The 14,237-nt window shown below is 35.0% G+C and overlaps 1 protein-coding gene across 4 annotated transcripts in view; it reads left to right on the top strand.

The window, feature by feature from the left end:
* The window catches only part of LOC148942118 (INO80 complex subunit B), a 104,667-nt gene that overhangs the window by 52,546 nt on the left and 37,884 nt on the right, over nt 1-14,237 (top strand). For all 4 annotated transcript variants that reach the window (XM_089103069.1, XM_089103066.1, XM_089103068.1 and 1 more), the window contains exons 4-6: nt 4,517-4,628; nt 7,688-7,793; nt 9,104-9,301. In XM_089103069.1, the coding sequence (XP_088959195.1) occupies nt 4,517-4,628; nt 7,688-7,793; nt 9,104-9,301 (416 nt within the window). The remainder of the gene's footprint in view (nt 1-4,516; nt 4,629-7,687; nt 7,794-9,103; nt 9,302-14,237) is intronic.

Genomic DNA, 14,237 nt, shown 5'->3' with positions numbered 1-14,237 from the left:
GGGTTGTGGGATAGTGTCTTCATTAAAAATATAGTTTCTTTCTGCAAATCAACTACGCTGAACAAAATGGATATCTCAAAATTTTGATTGGATGTGTTTGGGGGAATGATGGGCGGGGGAGGGGGGCTAGTTGCCCTCCAATCCCTTTCGGCTATTTAAAAGGGTAATAGCCCTTTGAATTTCTATTCGAATGAGCCTGTTTTGAAGTTTCTACGACAACGCCTTCTATAAAAACCTTATATGCCCCCAGGGCATAACTTAAAACCCTTGCCCTGAGGGATGTGGGGGAGTGTCCTCCTCAAAAATATAGTTTCTATCTGTAAATAAGCTACGCTGAACTAAATGGATCTCTCAAAATTTTAATTGGATGTGTTTGGGGGAATGATGGGTGTGGGGGGAGAGGGGCTAGTTACCCTCCAATAACTTTCGACTATTAAAAAGGGTACTAGCCCATTGAATTCCCAACCAAATAAGCCTGTTTTGAAGTTTCTACGACAACGCCTTTTAATAAAACCTTATAGGCCCCCTGGGCATAACTTAAAACCCTTGCCCTGAAGGTTGTGAGGGAGTGTCCTCCTCAAAAACATATTTTCTATCTGGAGAACAAATACGCTGAACAAAATGGTTATCTCAAAATTTTGATTGGATGTATTTGGGGGAATGATGGGCGTGGGGGGGGGGGCTAGTTGCCCTCCAATCACTTTCGACTATTAAAAAGGTTACTAGCCCTTTGAATTTCCAATCGAATGAGCCTGTTTTGAAGTTTCTACGACAATGCCTTCTATAAAAACCCTATATGCCCCTAGGGCATAAACCCTTGCCCTGAGGGTTGTGGGGGAGGGTCCTCCTCAAAAACAGATTTTGTATCTGGAAATCAACTACGCTGAACAAAATGGCTATCTCAAAATTTTGATTGGATGTGTTTGGGGGAATGATCTGCGGGGGGGGGGCTAGTTGCCCTCCAATCACTTTCGACTATGAAAAAGGGCACTAGCCACTCCAATTTCCAATCGAATGAGTCCTTTTCGAAGTTTCTACGACGACTCCTTCGATACGAAGTGCCCGGGTAGAGAAAAAAACAAACAAAAAAAAACACATTGTGCCCACATCGTTCTTTACTTAGGCAGCGCTAGCGCGCTGCCTATGACTAGAGCTTCGGCTCAAACAGCTGGTAATAACTAAATGTGTCAGTTGGTTTATCATTGTCCATATTTAGGATCTGTTCTAAGTTCCAGTATCGCTCTTTATCTTTAAATTTATGCAAAAAAAGTTTTTCTAGAAGAATTATTTTGTGTGTTGACTGGTCCACCGTGACAGTAAATCCTACTAGTGTTGAACTTGCTCAGAGAGCATAACAGCAAAGCCAGGTTATGGTTGCAGCGATAACTGCAACCTAGTAAAGACGAACCCCAGTCCATAGTAACCGAACATTCAAAAATGGATTTTGAAAAAAAAAAACACTTTCAAGTGAGGAAAAATCGCCATGTGAAGCTGATTCAAGAATTTTGAACCATTATTTCGATTAATTTTAGTTGTAAAAGTGTTGCGAAAAAAAGTTTATGGGAATTTCGAAAGATATCCTGAAAACCCTCGAAAATAGTGTCGGATCGAAACGGAAACTGTGCCATTGGAGTCTCCATTGTCGAAAGCCTTAAAACGTAAATAATCATATGAGGGTTATCAGCCGAGGTTTCATGACAGAAGTGAAAAAGACCTGATGATGTAATTTCTGAAGTTACATCTTCAAGCCATACAGTAACAAGCCATAGAGTAAACTTACACGCGGTAACCTCTTTATATAAAACACAGGAAATAGCCCATGGCTTATCCTTAGCTGGAACCTGGAAAAGAACAAACCACATTATCAATAATGGTTGTTCTGCCAAAAATTCTGTTTTGTCAAATATTGTGCCTTATTAGTCTTTAATTTTTTAAAAATACACGTTAGTTGGTAGATTTTTGTTGTTGTTTTCAAATGATTGGTTTTAGTGAAATACTTTCCAATGTTTTTTATCTAATGGGAAAGTCAGGGATTTTTCATTTTATTTTTTATAATTTATAATCCAAGGAATTGTCTGAAAACCAGTTTAAGGCGTCAGTTCAAGAAATATGACGACATTTCAGGGAATCAGGTACCGGGGTCTGTTAAATACGACATCATACCCCAGAGAAACGACTTTTTAAAAAGTACGCGAATTATATTATTTTATATTTGAAGCCGCAGTTTTGCCAAAAATTGCGTCTTATTTAAACATTATCTTTTGCTACTTACAAAAAGTACTAGATATGGCGATTTGTTTTAATAAGCCCTCTCCTAACATTCTACGACCACTTGTTTGGTACAATCATTCCTGGTGTAAAAAAAACAGATGGAGCCGCATCACTGCTTCCCATTTGAACAAGTGATTTTCCTTGTTGCTCAAGATACGGGAGTGTAATTCTTCTGTATGAGGTTTTCGGCTATGGTGATTCCAAGCTTACATTTGGATCCAACACCATTTTCGATAGATTTCAGACTATGTTTGAAATTCCCATAAATTTTTTTCGCAATAAACCTGAACTGTTTAAATTTAACGGAAATTTATCATTCCTGAATCAGCTTCAAATTGTGATTCTTCCTTGCATGACAGTTTTTTAAACGCTTTTAAAATTGCCGGTTACTACGGCCTAGAGTTCGTTTTTTAATAGGTTGTATCTGACGCTGCAACCATCATTCAGATAATTGGCATTGGCTTAGTTCACTATTTGCGTTGTTTTCACTCGAAAATATGAGACTGAAGCTGGTGACAAGAATGGAATCTGCAGACAAGAGAGTAAAACTTCGATACTCCTTCGAAACTTCGATTCATTTCCAGGGATAACCGCTCGACTGAAGCACTAATGTAGGATAAATTCCTTTAATAAATTTTGTCTTTTCTTTGAATTTCTTGAATTTGATGTTGAACAGTCGTTAATTGAGGTTGTATGTTTGTAGTTGAAGACAAAATAAACACCTTTAAATTGAAAGAAGAATATTGCTGTATCCTCATTTACTCTGGGCAGCATTCACATAACTAAGAAGATTACTAGTATTACCAACCTACCCCATTTCCTTGACTGACCTCCCAGCCTGTGGTAGTTAGGTCACTTTTTAGCTTGTCAATTATTAGCTTTTCAATAAAAAGTTCAATATTGCCAAATTTTAGACTCTCCAATTAAGTATTCAAATGTTTCTGGAAAGTTTCTCTCAAATTCCAAAGTTGGAGTCTACCAACATAATGTAGATCTTAACTTATGAGCAATTTTATGACTAAATATCATAGTAGTTATATACCAATGTATTGGTTATATTGGTCTATTTGTTCCTGTAGCTCTGATTAAAATTCTGCGAGTCACTACAATCTCCATCAAACACTTCTACAGGGACAAATACTAAATCAAAAATCAAAGGAATCTGTGGGTAAAATAACACTAAATGGTATATCCTTTTCAATCATAATATTTTTCCGGCTTTAATCGTTTAGCTATTTTTTTTCCTATTTTTTGTCAAATCCATAGTCACAAAGTTTGAAACTCAATGAGTATTATTGGACTGCTTAGTCCAGTTAGGTTTGATACCCTTATTCGATTTTGGCCAAAGGTTCTATACAAAACATTTTGAAACTAATTTGGCCTATTACTTTCGCAATTAAGCTTAAAGAAATTCATCATTGTCATTTTTATTTTAGATAGGTCATCGAAAAAGGGTGGCAAGTTTTGTTTTGAACAGTCTAGAATTTTGTGTAGCCTTGTGTTACTAATGCATGTAGATTTTAATTTCAGGGAGAAATCTAATCGTCACCATACTAAAACATTTTGAAACTAATTTAGCCTATTATTTTCGGAATTAAACTTTAAGAAATTCATCATTGTCGTTTTTATCTTAAATAAGGTCATCGAAAAAGGGTGGCAACTTTTGTTTTCAACAGTCTAGAATTTTGAAACAAATCCTTTGCTTTGTGATACTAATGCATATAGGTTTTAATTCCAGGGAGAAATCTAACAGAGAAAAGAGGGAGATGAAGAGGTACAGAGAGAGAGAGAGGGAGAGAGAGAGAGAGAGAGAGAGAGAGAGAGAGAGAGAGAGAGAGAGAGAGAGAGAGAGAGAGAGAGAGAGAGAGAGAGAGAGAGAGAGAGAGAGAGAGAGAGAGAGAGAGAGAGAGAGAGAGAGAGAGAGAGAGAGAGAGAGAGAGAGAGAGAGAGAGAGAGAGAGAGAGAGAGAGAGAGAGAGAGTGAGAGAGAGAGACAGAGACAGACAGACAGAGTGTCTATTATCAAGAGGAAAAGAAGTGCTGTTGATAGTCATATGATAATCGTAAAAACAAGAAATAAGGTGGTCGCTTTTTAATTTCCATTCAGAGAAGATAAACAGAAGAAAAAAAATAAGTTAAGTAAAGCTGCAATAAAGAACAAAATGAAGAAAGTTTTATAAGCAAAATGAAGCAGTGTTCATAATTCATGATGAGTGTCTTGAATTCTAATAAACTTTCAATTCTAGTTTCCATTGATGAGAACGATGGTGACGATGATTCGTTTATTGATGTTCAATCAGATGATTCCGATAGCTCTATAGATAGCGAAGCTGCTTTTAAGGCCTTGTCAAAACATAGGTTCGTTTCTTGTTTCTCTCGGGGTTCTTCATTGTATAATTATCTATATACCCTTAAAAACAAATAAAATAAACTGCAATATAATTGCTGAAAAAAGAGCTGTTTAAAATTGTATTCTTTCTACGAGCGTATTTCAGATACTATCTTGCGTTGTGATATTAAAGATAAGGGATAAAATTAAACATTTTTATCGTACGGATTTTTAAGTTACTGGCTGTAAAAGCGAAATAAACCATATATCTATATATGGAAACAAAATGGCAGTCACTTGACATTCTTTTCAGATTGTACGGTTGATGTCCAGTCACCTCCAATCTGAAACCACCCAAGTGCTCTTGGCCACGATCCTCGCTTTTGCTGATGAGGGTCGTTATGAGAAAACACAGCTTATTAGTACATTTCTCTCCAACGGTATGCAATATATGTCCGAAAAAGGGATTACTGTTTAATTTTCTTGAGGGTTTTAGTTAAAGTAGATGTTTCAAAAATCAACATCTCAAACATTTCGCTGCTGCACTAGAATGCTTAAGGAATGGGGGAACTTCCGGACGCCAAGAAAGTAGGGCTACGTCTCTCTTGTCCAATAGATTTATAATCAAATGTTGGTGTTCGATGTTTTACTAGGGGGTTTTGGTTCAGTGAACTTTTGCGGTCTCGTTCCAAAGGAGACCACCCATGAAAACGACTGTCTCTTCAATGACAAGTAGTTTAAAGAGTAGTTTAAATTTCTTGTCACCGACCATTAGTTTTAAAATTGTTAGAGTTTTGTTTATAATATCAACCGAGGCCACCAAAGTTACCCCAGCAGAACTACCCATAGGCAAGCTTAAACTGCAATTCACAATGGTCGTATTCTTGTGGAACTTGTCTGCATTAATATGTATGCTCACTGGTACCAATAGCTGTAACATTTTCGGAGTTTTGTTTGCAATTTCAAACCCAGACTACCAAGGTTTCAGCTACAGGATTACCCCATCGTCAAACTTGATCCAGACACACAAATACATATGGAACTTTTTCATATTCTATGTGAAGTTTCATATAAACTATTTAGTGTGGGCTATAAAATTTTTATCTTTCTTTCCATTGAAAAATAAGGATTTTTTATTTTTTCTATTTTCTATTATTTCTGTTTTTTCGATTTATTTTTGTCTCTATAGAAAAACCAATCAGTCTAGAAACATTTTGGGCTAATTATGACTATCTACCATGTCGTGAGAACGGTAAAAATATTTTTATGCATTTTTTATTAACATTTCAATTGGTTTGATTCTGTCCATCTACCTTCTTTCAGAATTATTATGGGCCTCACTAAATTCACATTTAAACAGTTCAGTTTTTGCATTTACCAGAGAAAAGAAAAATTATTCTTAAATCTTGTTTGGATATTAAGGTGATCAGTTAAAAAATTCAGTTTATATATATCTGTCATATCACTTTTATTTATTCCTTTTTTAATTTAGCACTTTGCCCTGCTTTTCATGTCCTCTTTTTTTCTCCTCTCTCATTCATTCCGTCTGGACGAAAAAATCTTCCATTTCACCTTTGTTTTGAAGCTGAAGACTGATAGATGAAAGTCTATCATGTTTTGTGTCAACGGTTCTGCTCTGCGTTGGTGTTCGACACCCAGTAGAAAAAGCGTTCATACCATTTAAAACAGCCAAAAACCTTATATTACTAGACTTTAAGTGCGGATAAAATTGCATTAAGCACTCCGAAATGATTTACGCTTCCCTTTGGTAGAACGTACTGGAGATCCAAGTAGGTTGTAAGCTCTAGTGATAATGTGTATTCTGCCTCTAAAGGAAAGATGCATGGAGATCGCTTTAATATAGCTTCCTTTGTGTCTATGTTCTGAGATCTCAAAAAGAAGTATAAAAGACAAAAGTATAGCAAAATCAAATAATTCAATTTTTGCCATAGGTGGTGTTAGGGTTTTTGAAAAGGACTCCAGTGACGCTCATCTGACAATTTTTTAATTGTTATAAAAATTTCAAAAAAATAAAAAAATTGTAAATTTTTTTAAACAGTTTGCAATACTGACAAATTGAATTCAAGAATACTAAAGACGTATGCGTTTTTAAAAAGAAATTACTGGCTTATAAAACTATTTTAAATAGCTTTGAAAAGATAAAAATTAATTTTTTGAGGAAAAACCTTTAACGAGGATAAGTATTTAGAGTATTTAGGTTGTGAGAATAATATTGTCTATATCTAATACTCTAAAATATTGTGTTTCCATGAATACCAATACATTTGAAGCTAAAATTGTTTATTTTTATTGACGGATTTATTCCTAGCCCTGCTGACTTTGGAATCCTTAATCAGTCTGCATATTTTATTTGATCTGGAGCTTTTTGTGTACGGTACACAAAACACTTTTGCTTGGTTTTGTAAGTCTAGATTAGAAATATCTACGTAGTGATAATATTAGTATTTGCGGTTGCCGTATGCCGTACATTAGCTGTTTATGTGAGTAGAATTTCAGTTATAGTTTTGTTACCCGATCTAGACTGCATGTGCTCTTACTCTACTGCTTCATTGTCTCGTTAAATATAGGCTGTATGTAGATTACCCGATATAGACTGTTTGTGTTCTTGCTCTTCTGCTTCCTTGTCTTGCTAAATATAGGCTACATGTAGATTACCCGGTGTAGACTGCATGTGCTCTTGCTCTTCTGCCTCTTTGTCTCGTTAAATATAGGCTGTATGTAGATTACCCGATGTAGACTGCTTGTGGTCTAGCTCTGCTGCCTCTTTGTCTCGCTAAATATAGGCTGCATGTAGGCTACCCGATGTAGCCTGGATGTGCTGTTTTGATTCCTTGTCTCGCTAAATATAGGCTGTATGTATGTTACCCGACATAGGCTGCATATGTTATTTTTCGTCCTTGTATCGCTAAAGCTTTACAAAAAGGATAATGTTATTTTCAGTTCACTCGCTCTTTTGCCCCAAAAGTCAGTCTAGTTTTTTTTTTAGTTTTTTTTTTATTATTATTATTATTTTATTTTTTTTGTAGCCTGGCAAGCGATGACAATCGGTATTTTTTTGAAATTTCAGGGAAAAGCCACTAGGAAAAAGAAAAAGAAAAGGAAGTAATGGTGCTGGCTATTCTAGTGAAGAAGAAAAATGGCTCGATGCAGTAGAAGAAGGTAGACTTGAGGAGGTAAGACTGTTTAAAAGGAAATTAGTTATTTTAAAGGAAAAAGTGGCTTCACTGTCCCGTTTTATCCAACGTATCTAACTCTTCTATCCCTATTCTTCTGTTCTAAGTGAAAGAGATGCGAGTCTTTTAAAAAAAATATAAATTCCAAGGAATGTATAGACCTCACTCCATGTTTGCTTAAGGTAGTGGCAACGTTTATATTTTCGTTGCTCCAAAACGTTGCCTTGTAGACAAGGCCATATTCAGGGGGATACCGGCTTTGAACCTTCCCCCCCCCCAGAAATTTTAGTCCCACTCGTAGAAACGTAACAAAATATATATAAAAGTTTTGCATTAGTTTTTAAAATTTTTTTGACCCCCCCCCCTCAACAACAAAAATCCTGGATCCGCCCTAGCTTAGAGATAAGACTTTCAGCCTTTTGCAGTGCTTTAGTAGTAATACTGGCAAATAGATTTCTGACATAAGAAATATAAAGGATTCTTATCGTGTACAGGCTAAGTGTAAAGGCTTCTTATCTTTTGTTTCAGCAGCAGATGACCAATGTCTTTTTGCTTCTGGTTTATTGAAGATATCGTGTGGGTACCAGCTAATTGAAAAGTACCGAAAATTCCCCCAAAATGAGTCCGAAAGACTAAGAAAATCGTGAAAAATTTGTGCCTGAATTTGTAAACTTCCTGGGGTGTATACCCTTGCCGACGGATAATTTTTGCGATATCCCTCTTTAATTTTGGCTCTGTGTACCTACCTGCACAGAACGGAATAGGGAAACCTTCCTAAAGTCAGTCCGAAAGACATCGTCCCTTAAGAGTAAATCGGCAACGCTGGTGTTTAAAAAAGGTGAATCGATTGGTATGTGCAAAAAGACAGTAATATTGCAGTTTTTAATGGGTATGAATATGATATGCAACCCCCTTGCTAGACAAGTCCTCTCATGCCCCTCTGTCAAAAGATCAGGCATATGTCCACCCATCTCTTTAGACCCGTTGGATCTAGAGACCCAACACATTCTGGAGTTCAAGACGAGATAAATAAAAGATCATCATTTCGTAAAAGTCCCATTTTTTTTACGAATGACCTCAGTAACACTCTTTCACCTTTGGAAGAAAAAAAAAGGCTGGGAATTTTAGGATAAAATATGTGCAGAAACCTTGCTTGTGAAGCTGAAATAAGCCTAGCGAAAAATTTAAACTGAAAAGTTAAAGGAGGTGGAACATGACATTAAAGTCTACGGAAAACTTAGATCAGTTTAAATTGAATAGTATAAACAATATTAAATTTCACTATGTTTCATTAATTATTTTTCTCATAGGATGTGCTGCTGAAAAGAATGAAAGATCCTAAATCTATGACAGCCCGGCAGAAGGCACGAATTGACAAACCTTCTGATGCTCACACTTCAGTTGAAGTCGGTAGTAAGCCAGTTTTAACTGAAGAACAGGAAGAAAAGAGAGCGGCTAGAGCAAGAGAAAGGAAGAAGGTTGTAGACGTTAGGAAAGAAGAAGAAAAGGTGAATAAGGTTCTTTTTCTCTCTTCATTCCTCTTTCTCTTGGCTCTTTGCAATGCTGGCAAACTTCCTCTTCCCAACTGGCTAATGAATTGAATCGCCCCTTAGAAGTCTCCAATGAGCTTCAATCTTCTGGGAAGTTTTGAGAAAATAAGAAAAAATATTTGATTTGAAAACTAGGAATTTTGAATATGAGTATCCCCTCCCTCCTTGAAAAATCTTCCAGTCTCTAGCTGTGAAAGTCATAATCTAATTTTTTTGTTCTGGCTTTAAAAAACTCGAAATAAACTTGACGACAAAGCGAAGATCTATAGCAATTTATTATTAAAACGAAATATCCGAAATTGCGATTGGTTTTTAAGCCAAGCTGTGGCAAATAATATTGCATTTTCTATGCAGTAATGGCAGGCAAAATCGGACTTTCTAATAGCAAAGTCAATAATTTTGAACAATTATTGAAAATTATTGTTCTCTCATGAGACTAAAATTTTGTCCCGACTGCTGAGGTAAGGTTAGATGCTGAATCAACTATTTTTTTAAAAGAAGAAAAAATCGAAAGATGTTTTAATAAATAAGGGCGAATATTTTCAATAATTCACTTTTGCTATCTTCACAAATCATCCTAATATATGCCCTATTTTCTACTTGTTTTCTAAAAAAATCGACGCGCAATATTGTCTCTTCCTTCATGAATATTATATTAGCTAAAAAATAAAAAAATAAATTTAGGATATGGGGTAGTGATTAGTGGTTTTTAATCCCTTATCCTGCCATGTTAAATCGCTGAATTTGTGCCAAAAGACTATTAGTACGACGAATTTTGATAATGTCAAACATCGTGATAATGACAAACATATCATTCAATGTCAAACATTTAATGCATATATCGAAAATTAATTTACCGTTTGTAACTTTTGACTGTTGCTACGTAATCTAACACTTAATATTTTGATTTATGATAAATATTATGAGTTGCACTTGCACTTTTTTTGAATACTACGAATTCATTTAAAAAACTTGCCAGGGGTTTAAAAGGACCAAATCAATGGTCCTGGAATTCCGCTTTTAAATATGGGAATCTGAGTATCAGTTTCCATATTGGCTTGGTTCTTCACGGTGTATCCAATCAACGAAATAAGAACTAAGGAATATTGCTTCTAGGTTCAAAGTTTAGTTATATAGAATATGTCTTCAGTCTGTCCTATTAAGCCTAGTTTTAGAAAGCGATTTTAAAGCGCTTGGTAGCTTATAATTTAAACACCTCTGGCCAAAGTAGTCAAAATTGCAAGCCAATAAAATGGGCTAATATTGTATGAAACTTATACTGTCGTGGTTGGCAATTGGGTGTCAATCGCTCGTTTTCAGGTCATAAAATTTTTGTTGAATTGCCTATCGTATCAAGTTAAAATAACTTTTGTCAATAACTTTAAATAACTCCTAAGTTAATTAAGCTATTCAGTTTAAAGTTAATAGCTAATCTATTAAGTCAAAAGGTAATTGAATCCTTGACATTTACAATATACAAAAACTCAAATATAGTACTCAGATATAGTACATGATGGTTAAACGGCCATTCATATTGATTATGTTACTGTGTATCGAAGACTGGCTGGATTGACGCACGACACTAGGGTACATAGGAGTGCCGTTATTGATGTTAAAAGTAAAGATCACCATTTAGTTGTACCTAGAGTTAATTTAAAGCTGAAATCTTGGTAAACCTGGTATTTATGACATTGATAGACTCCAGGACAATAATTTAAAGGAACTTTCCAAAAACATTGAACATGAAACTAGAGAGTTTAGAATTTAGCAAGGTTATGGATAGGAAAATTTAGGACAATTGTTGGCGAGGTAGTAAAAGATGTCTTAGGGAAGAATGGTAAAAACGCAGCTAGGAAGATTAGCAAAAACACAATAGGGTTGGAAGAAGAGAGAAGGGGTTTTTAAGAAAAGTTTCTGAGTGATGGATCTTTACGAGAATAAGAGGGAAGTAAGATATGTTGAGAAGACATTAAAGTATGAGCTAAGGATATGTGAAATGGAAGTCATGGATAAAATTGGCAATAATCTGGAAGGAGCAGCAAGACAGCATAATTGTAAGGTATTGTATTGGTATGTTCAGAAACTAAGAGGAAGTAGTCAGTCTGGACTAGTCTTAGTTTAAGATAAGGAAAGGGCTGAAGAGAGATGAGCAGAATATTTTCAGTATGTGTTCGATCATGATAAACTTGTTAGAAAATAATTGGAAAATCAGAAAAGAATTAGAAAATTTTTAAGAATTAGAACAAATTATTAATAATTTTCTAATTATTTATAATTATGATAATATTTCTAATTATTAATTAGAAGAATTAGAAAATTCTTGCCATTTGGGATGTGAACGAATCTTTGTGTTGCTAGGAGGAGGAGAGAGGTTACTAAAAAGCTTGAAAAATAATAAGGCCTCAGGTGCTGATAGCATGGGGAAATGGGTTTTTGAACTAGGGTGGTTGTGAAGTTAGAGATAAATTACTGAATATTATTAGCATGATTTTGTTAAAAAAAAAAAGGAGTAATACCTAGTAATTTTAGGAAAACTTTAATCAAACCCCTTTATGAGTAAGAGTGAGTGTGGTAAATAAATGAGCATTAGCTTAATCTCTGTAGGAAGCAAATTACGTAGCATGACAATATTCATTGGACTAAGAGATGCTGTAGATATTGTTTAAAGAGAAGAACAGTGAGTATTTAGGAAGAGGAGAAGATGCATATATGCATTTGTTTCGGCCGAAAGAAAAGCTTCATTTCCTAAGTTCAATCCTTCTATGATATACCGGATAAGAACATTAAATTGATTAGTGAATATTAAAATGAATTAAATTGCCGCGATTAAGGTAGCAAGTGAGGTTAGTAGTTTGGTGTGGAATCGATGGTATCAAATGGAAAAGCAAACTCTCCTAGACCTAGGTTATATAAGTGATTTGAGTATTCTAGATTAAAACATTAATGAAACGAGTGAGTTTTTGGAGGTTTTGAGGGTTGTGGACTCAAGAATTGACTGGAGAATTAATTGCGTAGTAAATTACGTAGCATGACAATATTCATTAGACTAAGAGATGCTGTAGATATTGTTTAAAGAGAAGAACAGTGAGTATTTAGGAAGAGGAGAAGATGCATATATGCATTTGTTTCGGCCGAAAGAAAAGCTTCATTTCCTAAGTTCAATCCTTCTATGATATACCGGATAAGAACATTAAATTGATTAGTGAATATTAAAATGAATTAAATTGCCGCGATTAAGGTAGCAAGTGAGGTTAGTAGTTTGGTGTGGAATCGATGGTATCAAATGGAAAAGCAAACTCTCCTAGACCTAGGTTATATAAGTGATTTGAGTATTCTAGATTAAAACATTAATGAAACGAGTGAGTTTTTGGAGGTTTTGAGGGTTGTGGACTCAAGAATTGACTGGAGAATTAATTGCGTAGTAAATTACGTAGCATGACAATATTCATTAGACTAAGAGATGCTGTAGATATTGTTTAAAGAGAAGAACAGTGAGTATTTAGGAAGAGGAGAAGATGCATATATGCATTTGTTTCGGCCGAAAGAAAAGCTTCATTTCCTAAGTTCAATCCTTCTATGATATACCGGATAAGAACATTAAATTGATTAGTGAATATTAAAATGAATTAAATTGCCGCGATTAAGGTAGCAAGTGAGGTTAGTAGTTTGGTGTGGAATCGATGGTATCAAATGGAAAAGCAAACTCTCCTAGACCTAGGTTATATAAGTGATTTGAGTATTCTAGATTAAAACATTAATGAAACGAGTGAGTTTTTGGAGGTTTTGAGGGTTGTGGACTCAAGAATTGACTGGAGAATTAATTGCGTAGTAAATTACGTAGCATGACAATATTCATTAGACTAAGAGATGCTGTAGATATTGTTTTAAGAGAAGAACAGTGAGTATTTAGGAAGAGGAGAAGATGCATATATGCATTTGTTTCGGCCGAAAGAAAAGCTTCATTTCCTAAGTTCAATCCTTCTATGATATACCGGATAAGAACATTAAATTGATTAGTGAATATTAAAATGAATTAAATTGCCGCGATTAAGGTAGCAAGTGAGGTTAGTAGTTTGGTGTGGAATCGATGGTATCAAATGGAAAAGCAAACTCTCCTAGACCTAGGCTATATAAGTGATTTGAGTATTCTAGATTAAAACATTAATGAAACGAGTGAGTTTTTGGAGGTTTTGAGGGTTGTGGACTCAAGAATTGACTGGAGAATTGATTGCGTAGTAAATTACGTAGCATGACAATATTCATTAGACTAAGAGATGCTGTAGATATTGTTTTAAGAGAAGAACAGTGAGTATTTAGGAAGAGGAGAAGATGCATATATGCATTTGTTTCGGCCGAAAGAAAAGCTTCATTTCCTAAGTTCAATCCTTCTATGATATACCGGATAAGAACATTAAATTGATTAGTGAATATTAAAATGAATTAAATTGCCGCGATTAAGGTAGCAAGTGAGGTTAGTAGTTTGGTGTGGAATCGATGGTATCAAATGGAAAAGCAAACTCTCCTAGACCTAGGCTATATAAGTGATTTGAGTATTCTAGATTAAAACATTAATGAAACGAGTGAGTTTTTGGAGGTTTTGAGGGTTGTGGACTCAAGAATTGACTGGAGAATTAATTGCGTAGTAAATTACGTAGCATGACAATATTCATTAGACTAAGAGATGCTGTAGATATTGTTTAAAGAGAAGAACAGTGAGTATTTAGGAAGAGGAGAAGATGCATATATGCATTTGTTTCGGCCGAAAGAAAAGCTTCATTTCCTAAGTTCAATCCTTCTATGATATACCGGATAAGAACATTAAATTGATTAGTGAATATTAAAATGAATTAAATTGCCGCGATTAAGGTAGCAAGTGAGGTTAGTAGTTTGGTGT

This window comes from Artemia sp. Qi Xiang Cuo, chromosome 17, assembly GCF_049724085.1.
Source record: "Artemia sp. Qi Xiang Cuo chromosome 17, ASM4972408v1, whole genome shotgun sequence".
NCBI classification, from domain to species: Eukaryota; Metazoa; Arthropoda; class Branchiopoda; order Anostraca; family Artemiidae; genus Artemia; species Artemia sp. Qi Xiang Cuo.
This window is presented reverse-complemented; position numbering and strand designations above follow the sequence as displayed.